The sequence below is a fragment of the Anomaloglossus baeobatrachus genome, chromosome 2 (genome assembly GCF_048569485.1).
Source record: "Anomaloglossus baeobatrachus isolate aAnoBae1 chromosome 2, aAnoBae1.hap1, whole genome shotgun sequence".
Taxonomy (NCBI): Eukaryota; Metazoa; Chordata; class Amphibia; order Anura; family Aromobatidae; genus Anomaloglossus; species Anomaloglossus baeobatrachus.
In genome coordinates this window covers 86,699,407-86,714,354 of record NC_134354.1, presented here as the reverse complement: position 1 = coordinate 86,714,354, position 14,948 = coordinate 86,699,407, and the positions used below count along the sequence as shown (strand labels likewise).

The window sequence follows — 14,948 nt, the reverse complement described above, 5'->3', positions numbered from 1 at the left end:
TACCAAGGCCACAAATTAATGGTAGTACCTTCTCTTCCATTATACAGCAGTACATCTGTGAATTCATGATACCATCAATGAAATGTAAGCCCCTGGCACCAGCAGCTCATACAGCCCATACATAAGGTCACCATGTCTCTGGCACTTTGCAATTTTCTTTGTAGACATCACCTTTGCAACGTCATACAGTTTTTAAGTCGTCAATTCCAAGAACATTTATTTTGGTCTTATTACTCTGGAGTTCTAGTAGTCTTCAAAATTTTCAGCATGGACCCTGGCAAATTTTGGCAACTTTTTTGTACATGGGCTTTTGGAGAGGTTTCCTTCGTTGACTACCTCATGCATGCCTCTTATGCAAGCCACTCACCCCGGTTTGGCTTTCTTTAACTAACTGCAGTAAAATTACATGTTAGTATTCTTGAACGCTTTTCATCTAAAGACACTCCAGTTTAGGTGTTAATTTCCATGGTCGGCCTCCACGTCTCTGTGACATGGTTGCAGTGCCATCTTTGTTAAAGGGAATCAGTCAGTAGCATCATCCATCCTAAGGCGTTTATATGGTCATGCTGGTGATAGAAAGTTGAATTAAATGATAAATTGATATCTGCGATCCGATGTCTCCTTCCAGAGAAATCCACATTTTTCTTACAGTATATACAACACTGTTAGCTGTTAAGATCTATGGGCTTCAGAAATAATTAATTCCCTTGTCATGTTTTGTTTTTTGCTACCTCATAACTTGGAATTTCACTTTTTGTTTAATTTTTGAGGGTTTGCATCAGTTCATGTAAACAACATGGCTACAACTGTGAACATTTGGTTTTCTTTGTATTGTGAAGCAAATAACAAATAGGACAAAATAACGGAAAACTTCAGTGTGCATAACTATTCACCCCCCCCTTAAAGTCAGTTCTTAGTAGAGCCTTCTTTTGTGGCAATTACAGATGCAAGTCGCTTTGGATATGTCTCTTTTAGCTTTCCACATCTTAGCACTGGGATATTTGCCCATTCCTCAAGGCAAAACTGCTTTAGATCCTTCAAGTTAGATGGCTTCCTCTGGTGAACAGCAATCTTCAAGTCTGACCACAGATTCTCAAATGGATTAAGGTCTGGGATTTGACTAGGCCTCTCCTATACATTTACGCATTTCCCCTTAAACTACTCGAGCATTACTTTAGCAGTATGCTTTGGGTCATTGTCTTGTTGGAAGGTGAACCTCCATCCCAGTTTCAAATTACTGACAAACTGAAATAGGTTTTGCTCAAGAATATCCTTGTATTTTCCACCTTCCATTTTCCCGTCGACTCAGACCATTTTTCCTGTCCTTGCTGTTGAAAAACATCTTCACAGCATATGCTGCTACCACCATGTTTCACTGTGAGGATGGTGTTCTTGGGGTGATGAGCTGTGTTGGTTTGGTGCCAGACATAGCATTTACCTTGATGGTCAAAAAGTTCAATTTTGGTCTCATCTGACCATATGACCATTCTCCATATAGTTGAGGAGTCTCCCACATGTCTTTGACAAAATCAAAACGAGAGATCCAATTTTTGGCTGTAAGTAAAGGTTTTTTTCTGGCCAGTCTTCCAGAAAGGCCAGCTCTGTGAAGTGTGAGACTTATTGCAGCCGTATGAACAGATGCTTCAGTCTCTGCTTGAGAACTCTGCAGCTTTTTCAGGGTTACCTTTGGTTTCTGTGCTGCGTCTCTGATTAATGCACTCCTTGCCCGGAATGAGAATTTTGATGGGTGGCCCACTTTTGGCAGGGTTGTTGTGTTACTATGTTCTTTTAATTTCATCATAATGGATTTGATGGTGCTCCGGGAATCATCAGGGATTGGAATATTTTATTAGACCCACCCCTGTCTTGTACTTCTCAACAACTTTGTCTCTGACTAGTTTGGCAATCTCCTTCATCTTTATGGTGTTGTTTGGTTAGTGGAGCCTCTTGTTTTATGGTGTTGCCTTTAGGAAAATGTGTGTATATACTGACAGACCCCGGGACAATTAGATTGTTCATATGTGGACTTCCTTTCACTTAGTATGTGACTTATGAAGGTAAATGCTTAAACCAGAAATTTTTAGGGGCTTAATTGCAAAAAAGGTGAATACATACAGTGGCATGTAAACATTTGGGCACCCCTGGCCAAAATTACTGTTATTGTGAACAATTAAGCAAGTTGAAGTTGAAATTATCTCTAAAAAGCGTACAGTTAAAGATGTCACCTTTCTTTTGTATTTTAGGCAAAAATATATATACCTTTACATCTTCTACATTTTAAAATGGACTAAAAGGAAAATGGCCAATGTAAAAGTTTGGGCATTCTGCATGGTTAGTACCTAGTAGCATCCCCCAAGTATCCCAGCTTATAAAAGCTTTTTGTAGCAGCCAAAAGTCTTTCAATTTTTGTTTGAGGGATTTTCATCCATTTTCCTTGGAAACGTCTTCCAGTTCTGTGAGATTCCTCGGTCATTTTGCATGCACTGTTCTTCTGATGTCTAGCCACATATTTTCAATGATGTTCAGATCAGGGGACTGAAAGAGCCATTGTAAAACCTTCAGTTTGTACTTTTTGAGGTTGTCTATTGTGGATTTTAACTTGTGCTTAGGATCATTAACCTTTGGTAGAAGCCATCCTCTTTTCAATTTCAGCTTTTTTACAGTTGGTTTTATGTTTGTATCAAGAATTTGTTGAAATTTAATTGAATCTATTCTTCCTTTTATTCATTAAATGTTTCACGTGCCATTGGCTGCAAAACAACCCCAAAGCATGATTGATCCACCCCCATGCTTGATGGTTGTGGTTACCAAATTTGGGAGGATTATGAGGTGCGCGTCTTAAAAGCCGAATTCAGCTTACTGGGGAATGGTGGAGAATGATCACAGGAGGCAGAAGCAATGCTGATGGCTGTGGGCTGTGCTACGAGCGGTGCTAGTTCTCACTGTGGGTGGTGCTAGTGCTCGCTGCGGGCAGTGCTAATGCTCACTGCGAGTGGTGAGGCAGGGGCCATCCTGAAAATGTCGGTGATGTGGGCTTCAAATAATGACACCCGGAGTCAGTGCATGCGCACATTGAGCTACCGGCTTAAGATGTCATCTGTGCATGTGCTGCCTTTGGTCCATTGATCTCCCAGCTGCAGACTTAAGGAAAATGGTGCCCGAAGGTGACTCGTGCGCAGATTAAATATTGGCTTGTCATTGAGCCGAGAGCTTAATCTCTGGGCGCCATTACTTTAAAGCCCGCACCGCCAACAATTTCTTAATGTTCCTGCCTCACAGCACCCGCAGCGAGCATCTGGGACTCCTGCTGCATCGCCTGCAGCATATTTATTGTTACACCACTATAGGCACGCACATAGCGTCTATGATTGGTTGCAGTCAGACACGCTGTCATTGAGGGTTGGGGCGTGTCTGACTGCAACCAATCAGAGGCGCTGGGACTGTCGGTGGGCGGGGAAGCAGTGCATATGCATGAGGTTATTGAGTGGCCCCGGAAGTAGTGTGAGCAGCCTGGAAGCAGTGTAAAGCCGCAAGAGAGACTCGGTAAGTATAACGCACCTGCTTTCTTCTTTTTTTCTTTATTTTTCCTTTATTTTTTTTTTAATTACCTAGATCAGTACCCGGTGTTCCCTGCGAACGCCAAGCCCAGGGTTGGTGCTCGGGTACTTTTGAACCTACACGTCTCCTGACATCTACAGTCTGGGTCCGCCCATCCATACTCATAATCACACTTTGCACTGAGGTCAGAACACAGTAAGCCACTATAGTGATGCAACATACATCAGAAATGTACTTCAGTAGAAACATTTCTGGCGAGGTGCACACCACTGATAAGATGCACTTATGAATTAGGGGCATCTTAAGCCACAAATGAAAATGATTCGGGTCCATAGTTTCTGAGTCAATCTATTGCTGTTACTGACCACATGAAAATCAACAAGTCATTTAAATATTACGCCTAGTGAACAACATTTTGTAGGATTGGTTACTGTTTTTCTACACTTAATTTTTTTTTTCTCATTATCACCATTTAAAAAAAAATATGTTTAACAGAAAACCTAATTTAAATATATTTTTCTGATGGCACATTCCCTGTATACTATATAATTTTTTAGTTTACCTCTGTGTATAAAGGGTCTTTTTCTAAGCCCAATCTAAGGACGGTTGAAGGAACTTTATTACTATTTTTTCCAAAGGAATTGAATGCTCTGAGTTAGAAAAAAATTGGAAGGAAAACTATAATAATATATAAAAAAAAATGGTGTGAATAAGTGTACATTTACTTTCTGTGATTATATAAAAAAAAAACCTACACTGATAAGGACCAGATTACATTTAGAAAAATCCTTGTTTTTTTGCATTGTTGTCACTGAAGACTCTATATTGGCAAATGTATAATTGTTACATCTATTGTCAGACTCTGGCTCATATCTTCTATCTACTTGTATTTTAGGTTATGGCGCTTCCACTCAATCCCGTACCAAGACTCCCGTTGTTATCAGTCATACTCCTTAGTCTGCTGAGTTATGGCAATGGAGGTGCCTACTATGGGATGAAACCATTACCTCCACAGATCCCACAATACCAGCCTATGCAACAAATGCATCATATGCCGATGGGAAAAGATGGCACACCGATGGGACATATTGGCAAGGAGAAGGCACACATGCCACATTACGGAAAGGACATACCTCAAATGCCAATGTTTGGCAAGGATATGATGCCAAGAAAAGATGGAAAAGGTAGACACTCTCAAAATTAAAGGGTACCTGCCACTAACCATAAAATATATTATTTTATATTTGGTGTAAATGCCACTGTTCTCTTCATTCCTGAGATGTTGCCCCATTTTTCCCATTATATAAATGTACTGTTTTTTAGTAACTGTGTGTGGTTCTCAAGAAAATAACCACTGAAAAGAGTTGATGACCATGCCCATTTGCCTACAAAATATTAGATTTACATAAAGGAAAGAATAACCATATTTCAGGAATAGAGAAGCGCAGGAACAAAAGAAAAATGCCACATTTAGGAGAATTGGATTCAAAAGATGAGGCTGTGTAATCGATGATGTCTGAACGCTGCCAGAAAGGATCAACAGGGTGTAGAAGATAGCTTTTATACCAAATTTTAAAACAAAGCGTTTTGGAGTTTGTTCCACACCTTCTTTAGGTACAATACTTACAATGATCACCCTGCCTTATGTAGGGATTGTGTGTGGCATATGTAGTCAATTAAAACACTCCATACTTTAGTTAGTTATTAGAGATGAGCGAGAAGTAAAATGCTTGAGTGCTCGATGCTCGACTCGAGCATTTTGAATGCTCGGGTGCGCGACCTGAGCACCGAGCCCAATGTTAGCCTATGGGATACCCAAGCATTTTTCTGGCGGCACCCTCGGCCATCTGGAAAAAGCCCAAAAATGTCACAAATGTAGAACAACAGTGCTCAAATGACATGGGACCAGCATGAGGAAGACCCCTGTGAGCATTGCTGCCTCCCAGGTCACTGCTGTGAGCAATGTTGTCTTTGTATTAGGGGGAGGAAGAATCCTGTGTTCCTCCTCCCCTGTGTGACATGAACTTTCGTTTGGAGCGTATGTGCGGCAGCTTCTCTCTGCCTGTACAGTCGCTGCTAAGCGAAACCAAAAGTGAACAGTAGAAAAAAGAAAAATAATAATATCATATTCACCTGTCTGCAGACTCCCGGGACACGTTCGATCGCTCCAGGACCTGACGGCATCAGCTGATCGCATAAGTCCAGTGGTGAGGCTGACTTTTTACCGCCCGGCCGGATTAAATGATCAGCTGATGCCATCAGGTGACCGCATCAGCTGCTTACCAGGTCCTCAAGCGATTGGACGGGAGTCTGCAAAGAGAAGTATAGTTGTTGTTTTTTTTTCTACTGATGCATCAGCTGATTGTATAAAAGATCGTACATCTGATAATACACAGCTGGCCCTAACCCCATTATTACCCAGTGAGCCACCCAGCACCAGGGCCACTGGAAGAGTTGGATACAGTCCCAAAAGATGGCGCTTCTGTGAACGCGCCATTTTCGGGGTGGCTGCGGACTGCAATTCACAGCTGGGTGGCCCAGAAAGGGTGGGCCAACCTGCACTGCGGATTCCAATCCCCAGCTGCCTAGTTGTACCTGGCTGGACAAAAAAATTGGGCGAAGCTCACATCGTTTTTTTTTATTATTTCATGAAATTCATGAAATAATTAAAAAAAAAAAAAAAAGGGCTTCCCTAGATTTTTGGTTCCCAGTACAAATAAGCAGCTGGGGGTTGGGGGCAGCATGTATCTGCCTGCTATACCTGGCTGGCATACAAAAATATGGCGAAGCCCATGTCAATTTTTTTTTTTCTTTAAATTATTATAAAATAAAAGAAAATAACCCAAACACATAAGGGGTAGAAAAAAAAATGTGTGGGCTACCGCTGCATTTTCTATTGCTAGCTAAAGGCCCAGTCACACTAAACAACTTACCAGCGATCCCAACAACGATACAACCTGATAGGGATCACTGGTAAGTTGCTATGAGATCGCTGGTGAGATGTCACGCTAAGCGACGCTCCAGCGATCCCACCAGCAACCTGACCTGGCAGGGATTGCTGGAGCGCCGCTACACGGGTTGCTGGTGAGCTTTCACACAGGCAGATCTCACCAGCAACCAGTGACCAACCCCCAGCCAGCAGCGCCACGTGGAAGCGATGCTGTGCTTGGTAACTAAGGTAAATATCGGGTAACCAACCCGATATTTACCTCGGTTACCAGCGCACACCGCTTAGCGCTGGCTCCCTGCACACCTAGCCACAGTACACATCGGGTTAATTACCCGATGTGTACTCTGCTACGTGTGCAGGCAGCAGGAGCCAGCTTCTGCGGACGCTGGTAACCACGGTAAACATCGGGTAACCAAGAAGCCCTTACCTTGGTTACCCAATATTTACCTTCATTACCAGCGGCCGCCGCTCTCACACTGCCAGTGCCGGCTCCCTGTTCCCTGCACTCCTAGCCACAGTACACATCGGGTTAATTACCAGATGTGTACTGTGGCTACGTGTGCAGAGAGCAGGGAGCCGGCACTGGCAGTGTGAGAGCGGCGGACGCTGGTAACGAAGGTAAATATCGGGTAACCCAGGTAAGGGCTTCTTGGTTACCCGATGTTTACCGTGGTTACCAGCGTCTGCAGAAGCCGGCTCCTGCTGCCTGCACATTTAGTTGTTGCTCTGTCACTGTCACACACAGAGATGTGTGCTTCACAGCGGGAGAGCAACAACTAAAAAATGGTCCAGGACATTCAGCAACAACCAGCGACCTCACAGCAGGGGCCAGGTTGTTGCTGGATGTCACACACAGCAACATTGCTAGCAACATTGCTGCTACGTCACAAAAGTTGTTCCTTAGCAGCGATGTTGCTAGCGATGTTGCTTAGTGTGATGTGGCCTTAAGGGTAACCCAAGCAGCTACTGGCTGTTAACCCCCACTGCTTGGTGTTATCTTCACTGGCAATGGAAAATCCAGAGAAGCCCTTTTTTTAAGTTTTTTTCCAAATCACTAAAAACAAATGACGTGGGCTTCACCATATTTTTGTATGCTAGCCAAATACAGTAGGAAGGAACAGGCTGCCCCCAATCCCCAGCTATTTGTACCCAGCTGGGAACCAAAAATATAGAGATGCCCTTTTTTTTAATTATTTCATGAATTTCATTAAATAATTTTAAAAAAATTATGTTGGCTTCACCCAATTTTTGTATCCAGCCAGGTACAACTAGGCAGCTTGGGATTGGAATCGCGCGGGTTGGCCCAAGTTCTGTCCCAAGCGCTGCGGCTTGCAGTCTGCAGCCTCTCCAGAAGATGGCGCTTTCATAGAAGCGCCATCTTCTGGCGCTGTATCCAACTTTTTCAGTGGCCCTGGTGCTGATTGGCACGCTGGGTAATATGGGGTTAATACCAGCTTTGTTTTACCAGCTGGTATTAAGCCTGAGATTCTTAATGTCAGGCCAAGTTTGACCTGGCCATTAAGAATATCCAATAAAGGGTTAAAAAAAAGACACCACACAGAGAAAAAATACTTTATTAGAGATAAATACACAGACACACTTAGGGACTCCATCTTTATTACTCCCTCTCACCCCACCACGATCCTGGTCTTCTGTTTTCTTCAACCCATGCAGCAATGCTATATCACACAGCACAGGGAGAAAGAACGCTGCTCCTCCCCGTACTGTGTAATTGTGCAGAGGCTGCGGCGGGTTGGTAGGCGGTGACGTCTCCGCTGCCACCATTGCCATAGTAACCTACTGAGCGGCTTACTACAGCAACCGTGATCTCCAATCAGCTGATCCCCGGTGCTGCTATTTAGTGGCTCCTGTATAATCCGCTGAATAGGGAGTTAACTCCTGCGGCTCCTGCAGGAGCCAGTGCGTAGCGGCCCGGTAATCAGGTGATCAGAGATCACCGATGCTATAGTAACTCGCTCGGTAGGTTACTATGGCAATGGTGGCAGCGGTGATGTTACATCTCCTAGTACCTACACTACCTACACACTATATCTGTCCCTGGCTCAGCAGCACCTTCCCCTACACTGGCTGACGGTGGATCACACTGCCGAGCATAGCGCCATCACCTGTCGTATAGAACTGATGACGCTGTGCGGCCAGCCAATCACTGTAATGTCATAGCCATGTTGGTTGTGGCATTACAGTGTGGGACAGCCAATCCTTGTATGTGGGCTGACTCTCTAAACAGCACCCACATGCAGGAAGGGGAAGCCGAGCATCTGCCAGAGCATCTCGCCGGTACTTGGAGCTCGCAGAGCATACCGAGCACTGAGATACTCAAGCAAGCACCGAGTAGCGGGGAGCATGCTCGCTCATCCCTATTAGTTATATATACAGTTGAAACTAGAAGTGTACATACACTAAAAAGACACATCTGCATGTTTTTCTCACTATCTCACATTAAACCAGAATAAACCTTTCCCGTTTTAGGTCAATTAAAAAACAAAATTATTTATATTTGCCAAATGACAGATTACTGAGAGAGACAGAGAGAGAGACAGACGAGACTGTTTTAAGGCCTTTTCATTACTTTCTGCAAAGTCAAAGGTTTACATACATTTCATTAGTATTTGATTCCATTTACCTTAGACCAGGGGTCTCAAACTCAGCTGGGTGTATGGGCCGCATATAGAAAAAAAAAATGAGGGGGGCCGCATTATTTGCAGGACAAAGTGAACATTTTTAATGAATCCATGTTTTTTTTTCTATACATCTTGGATCACTTTTGTAAACATTTTTCGCTTGTTTATTATAACAAACGTGCACTTTTTTTGTTAAGTTTATATACAGAAAAGCATTTTTAATGTAAATAAAAAAAGTCATGCTTTAGGATTTTTTTTTTTTTTTTACATTTTATCACCTTCTTGTAATTGTTTTACAATTAGCAGCATCATATAGTAATATTAGCCAAAATCTTGTAGTAATGTGCCCATCCGTGTGCCCTGTAGTAAGGTGCTCATCCTTGTGGTATTGTGCCCAGTAGTATAGTGCCCATCCTTGTGCCCTGTAGTATTGTGCCCAGTAATATTGTTCCAATCCTTGTAGTATTGTGCTCATCCTTGTGGTATTGTGCCCAGTAGTATAGTGCCCATCCTTGTGCCCTGTAGTATTGTGCCCAGTAATATTGTTCCAATCCTTGTAGTATTGTGCTCATCCTTGTGGTATTGTGCCCAGTAGTATAGTGCCCATCCTTGTGCCCTGTAGTATTGTGCCCAGTAATATTGTTCCAATCCTTGTAGTATTGTGCTCTGTAGTATTCTGCCAATTCCCGTAGTATTGTGGCCATCCATGTAGTATTCAGCCCATTCCTGTAGTATTGTGGCCATCCCTGTAGTATTGTGGCCATCCCTGTAGTATTGTGGCCATCCCTGTAGTATTCTGCCCATCCCTGTAGTATTGTGGCCATCCCTGTAGTATTGTGGCCATCCCTGTAGTATTCTGCCCATCCCTGTAGTATTGTGGCCATCCCTGTAGTATTGTGGCCATCCCTGTAGTATTGTGGCCATCCCTGTAGTATTCTGCCCATCCCTGTAGTATTCTGCCCATCCCTGTAGTATTGTGGCCATCCCTGTAGCATTGTGGCCATCCCTGTAGTATTCTGCCCACCCTTGTAGTATTGTGGCAATCCCTGTAGTATTCTGCCCATCCCTGTCGTATTGTGGCCATCCCTGTAGTATTCTGCCCACCCTTGTAGTATTGTGGCCATCCCTGTAATATTCTGCCCATCCTTGTAGTATTGTGGCCATCCCTGTAGTATTGTGGCCATCCCTGTAGTATTCTTTCCATCCCTGTAGTATTCTGCTCATCCCTGTAGTATTCTGCCCATCCCTGTAGTATTCTGCCCATCCCTGTAGTATTGTGGCCATCCCTGTAGTATTCTGCCCACCCTTGTAGTATTGTGGCCATCCCTGTAGTATTCTGCCCATCCCTGTCGTATTGTGGCCATCCCTGTAGTATTCTGCCCACCCTTGTAGTATTGTGGCCATCCCTGTAATATTCTGCCCATCCTTGTAGTATTGTGGCCATCCCTGTAGTATTCTGCCCATCCCTGTAGTATTCTGCCCATCCCTGTAGTTTTCTGCCCATCCCTGTAGTATTCTGCCCATCCCTGTAGTATTGTGGCCATCCCTGTAGTATTCTGCCCACCCTTGTAGTATTGTGGCCATCCCTGTAGTATTCTGCCTACCCTTGTAGTATTGTGGCCATCCCTGTAGTATTCTGCCCACCCTTGTAGTATTGTGGCCATCCCTGTAGTATTCTGCCCACCCTTGTAGTATTGTGGCCATCCCTGTAGTATTCTGCCCACCCTTGTAGTATTGTGGCTATCCCTGTAGTATTCTGCCCACCCTTGTAGTATTGTGGCCATCCCTGTAGTATTCTGCCCCCCCTTGTAGTATTGTGGCCATCCCTGTAGTATTCTGCCCACCCTTGTAGTATTGTGGCCATGCCTGTAGTATTCTGCCCACCCTTGTAGTATTGTGGCTATCCCTGTAGTATTCTGCCCACCCTTGTAGTATTGTGGCCATCCCTGTAGTATTCTGCCTATCCTTTAGTAATACGCAAACAAAAAAAAAAAATCTCCTCACCTTTCCTCCTTCCCTGTGTGCCCACGATCAGTACTTGCAGAGTTTTGGATGCAGCATGCTTCAGCTGCGTCCAAAACCCTGCTATGTATGGTAAAAGCACAGTGGGCATGGGATTTCTAAAAATCCCATGCCCACTGTGCGTGTACGGCCCGCAGTGAAAACGGAACTGCGGTGTGGCTTCCAGAGGCCGCAGCATGTGAATTTATGCTGCGGCGTCTGAAGCGTCCTCCCTAGGCAGAGCACAGCGAGGAGACCGCAGCGGCCCGAACCCCTGATCGCAGGCACGGGCAGCTGCGGTCTCCTAAGGAGTAGACTTGCGGCCCCGCCGATCAGGACGCAGCGGGTCCTGAACTTGAGCACGTACCTTACCTGCTTGTCGCGGCCCGTGATGATCGCGGCTCTGTGCTGAGGGTCGGCGCCGGCAGGAACTTCACTGCATTTGAATCCATTTGCGGTGCAGCGCAGAGGAGCTGTGTCTGGACCAATGGCTGCTGCCTGCCAATCAGATGCAAGGAAGTGACGTCGCTGTATGACGTCACCTCCTTGCATCTGATTGGCAGACAGCAGCAGCAACTGGGATAGAACTGACAGCTCCTTGCGCGGCACCGCAGATGGATTAAAATGCAGTAAAGTTCCTGCCGGCGCCGACCCTCAGCATAGCGCCGCGATTTGTCACCGGGTCTGCGGGCCGCAACAAACAGCCTCAGGGGCCGCATGCGGCCCGCGGGCCGCGTGTTTGAGACCCCTGCCTTAGACTGTATGACTTGAGTCAAACGTTGGTTGGTAGGAATTTGTGCCCATTCCTTCTGACAGAACTGTTGTAACTGAGCCGTGTTTGTAAGTCACCTTGTTTGCACTGGACTTTTCAGCCTTGCCCATAAATTTTCAATAGGATTGAAATCAGGGCTTTATGATGGCTACTCCAAAACATTGACTTTGTTATCCTTAAGCCACTTTGTAACCAGCTTGGCAGTATGCTTCAGGTCATTGTCTATTTGGAAGACCCATTTCCACCCAAGCTTTAAGTTCTTGGCTGATGTTTTGAGATGTTGCTTCCGTAATTGCCACATAATCGTCTTTCCTCATGATGCTATCTATTTTGTGAAGTGCACAAGTCCCTCCTGTAGCAAAACAACCCCACACAGGACGCTGCCACTCCCGTATTTCACTGTTGAGATGGTGTTCTTAAGCTTCTAAGCTTCTATCTTTTTCCTTCAAATGTAATGATGATCATTATGGCCAAGCAGTTCAATTTTAGTTTCGTCAGACCACAGGACAGATCTCCAAAAATTAGGCTATGTGCGCACGTGTGCGTAATTCATGCAGTTACGCTGCGCTTTGTAGCGCAGCGTAACTGCATGCGTCCTGCGTCCCCTGCACAATCTATGGAGATTGTGCAGGGGCCGTGCGCACGTGGTGTCTTAGAGCGCAGCGCTTCGGCTGCTGCCCGAAGCGCTGTGTTCAAGAAGTGACATGTCACTTCTTCCGTGCACTTTGCCGGCAGCTCCTGCACTGTCTATGGCAGGAGCTGCAGGCAGAGCGCATGGAATCGGCTTTTTTTTTTTTTCTACGGACATTTTCTGCAGCGATTTGAAGCGCACATGTGCTCTTCAGATCGCTGTAGAAATTTCTGCAGGGCTAGTACGCAACGTGCGCACATAGCCTTAAGGTTTTTGTTCCTCAGTGCATTTGCAAACATTCATCTGGCTCTTTTATGTTTCTTTTGGAGTAATGGCTACTTCCTGGCAGCATGCCCTTTCAGCCCTTGTTGATATAGTACTCATTTCACTGTGGATAATGACACATTCTTACCAGCTTCCACCAGCATCTTCACAAGGTCTTTTGCTTTTGTCCTTGGGTTGATATGCACGTCTGACCAAAGTATGTTCATCTCTGGTTTTTGTGAATAATTGTTTGTACAGATGAACAAGGCACCTTCAGGTATCTGGAAATTGCACCCAAGGAGGAACAAAACTTGTGCAAGTCTTCAATTCTCTGCCTGAGATCTTGGCTGATTTTTTTTTTTACTTTCCCATGATGCTACGCAAAGAAGCTGTGTGTTTCAGGTGTGCATTAAAAACATCCACATGTGTGTCTCTAATTAACTCAGATGTTGCCAATAAACCTATCAGAAGCTTCCAAAGACATGACATCATCATATGGGCTGTCACATATTGTTCAAAGGCATACTACTCTTAGGGCGGCTTTGCACATTGCAACATTGCACGTGCGATGTCGATGGGGTCAAATCGAAAGTGACGCACATCCGGCGTCGCAGTCGATATCGCAACGTGTAAAACCTTTTTGATACAATGAACGAGCGCAAAAGCGTCGTTATCGTATCATCGCTGCAGCCTCCGACATTTCCATAATGCCGATGGTGCGACAGGTACGATGTTGTTCCTCGCTCCTGCGGCAGCACACATCGCTGTGTGTGAAGCCGCAGGAGCGAGGAACATCACCTTACCTGCCTCCCGGCTGCAAAGAGAAGGACGGAGGTGGGCGGGATGTTTACATCCTGCTCATCTCCACCCCTCCGCTTCAATTGGCCGCCTGCCGTGTGACGTCGCTGTGACGCCGCACGACCCGCCCCCCTAAGGAAGGAGGCGGGTCGCCGGCCAGAGGGACGTCGCACGGCAGGTATGTGCATGTGAAGCTGCCGTAGCGATAATAATCGCTACGGCAGCTTTTACTACATATCGCACGTGCGACGGGGGCGGGACTATCGCTGCAGCATCGGTAACCTTTTTGTTAGACCATGTACATTTTTATACTGACACATAATATTTTTTCATTTGGGGCTGCGCGATGGGGATGTGATTCCCCCCAAGTTACGCCAATCTTTTTATGGGGTGATTTGAATTCCACTTCATTAGGCAGTTCTTCCTAACTATGGTTCGCATATTATTTTACAAGAGGTTCATTGATGACCTCTTTTAGAGGGATCATTTGGACAATTGTTTGTAGACTATATCAATAGGGTCTCAGTTTCTCTTTCTCATATTCTGATAATAGAATTGAATTTGCTGACTTAGTCCTCTCCAAAAATTATATTGGTTATATTATCACAGCTTCTCATTTCTAGGATTGTCATGGGGTATGTACAGATGAAACAGGGGCCCCTAGGCTGACCCTAAGACTGGGGCCCCTGTGCTGTCCCTTATCTCGAAGGTAGGCTTGATGGTAGCCAGGTTCGAGCCCTCAGCATGGCCCTGTCTCCTGTCCGAGCCCTCATACTACTCCTTCCCACCCAGGGAGTGGGCTGGAAACCCAGTAACCAAAACCCCACAGAAAGGCACAGACAAGGGAAAACAAAAACTCGTGCTCAATGCACTCAAACACAAAGGAAGAACAGTATGTGAACTGGGGAGTAACACAAAAGGAGTAGGAAATAAATACAACTGGAGAACTAACACACCATGCAGAACCGCAACTTGTAGATCAAAGTAGCACAGAAGCAGAAGCTATATTCGGCACTCAACCCCAGGAACCAGAACTATATGAAGGGTGCAAGCAGCTGAGGATGGTAATGAGCTGCCTGAGCTCCCAGCAGATGACCACAAGCCAGCAGGAATTAACTACTCCTGTGCTGGAGAGCCGTACAGCCAAAACAAGCTAATGCCCATGACAGACTGTGTAACTAAGGGATCCCAGACTGCCTGTCGGACTCTGCAGTGTGAACAGAGTCCGATGCCGCCATGACACCTACCTAGCAAGTGCAACGCTGAACACCACACGACAAGGATGTTGAAGTCAATCGTTATCATGACTTCTCAAGCAGCCATTAAAAATAT

At 45.2% G+C, this 14,948-nt stretch overlaps 1 protein-coding gene across 2 annotated transcripts in view; it reads left to right on the top strand.

Annotated features, from left to right (window-relative positions):
* Positions 1 to 14,948, top strand: part of COL8A1 (collagen type VIII alpha 1 chain) — a 143,919-nt gene that overhangs the window by 114,960 nt on the left and 14,011 nt on the right. For both annotated transcript variants that reach the window (XM_075335141.1, XM_075335140.1), the window contains one exon: positions 4,454 to 4,742. In XM_075335141.1, the coding sequence (XP_075191256.1) occupies positions 4,454 to 4,742 (289 nt within the window). The remainder of the gene's footprint in view (positions 1 to 4,453; positions 4,743 to 14,948) is intronic.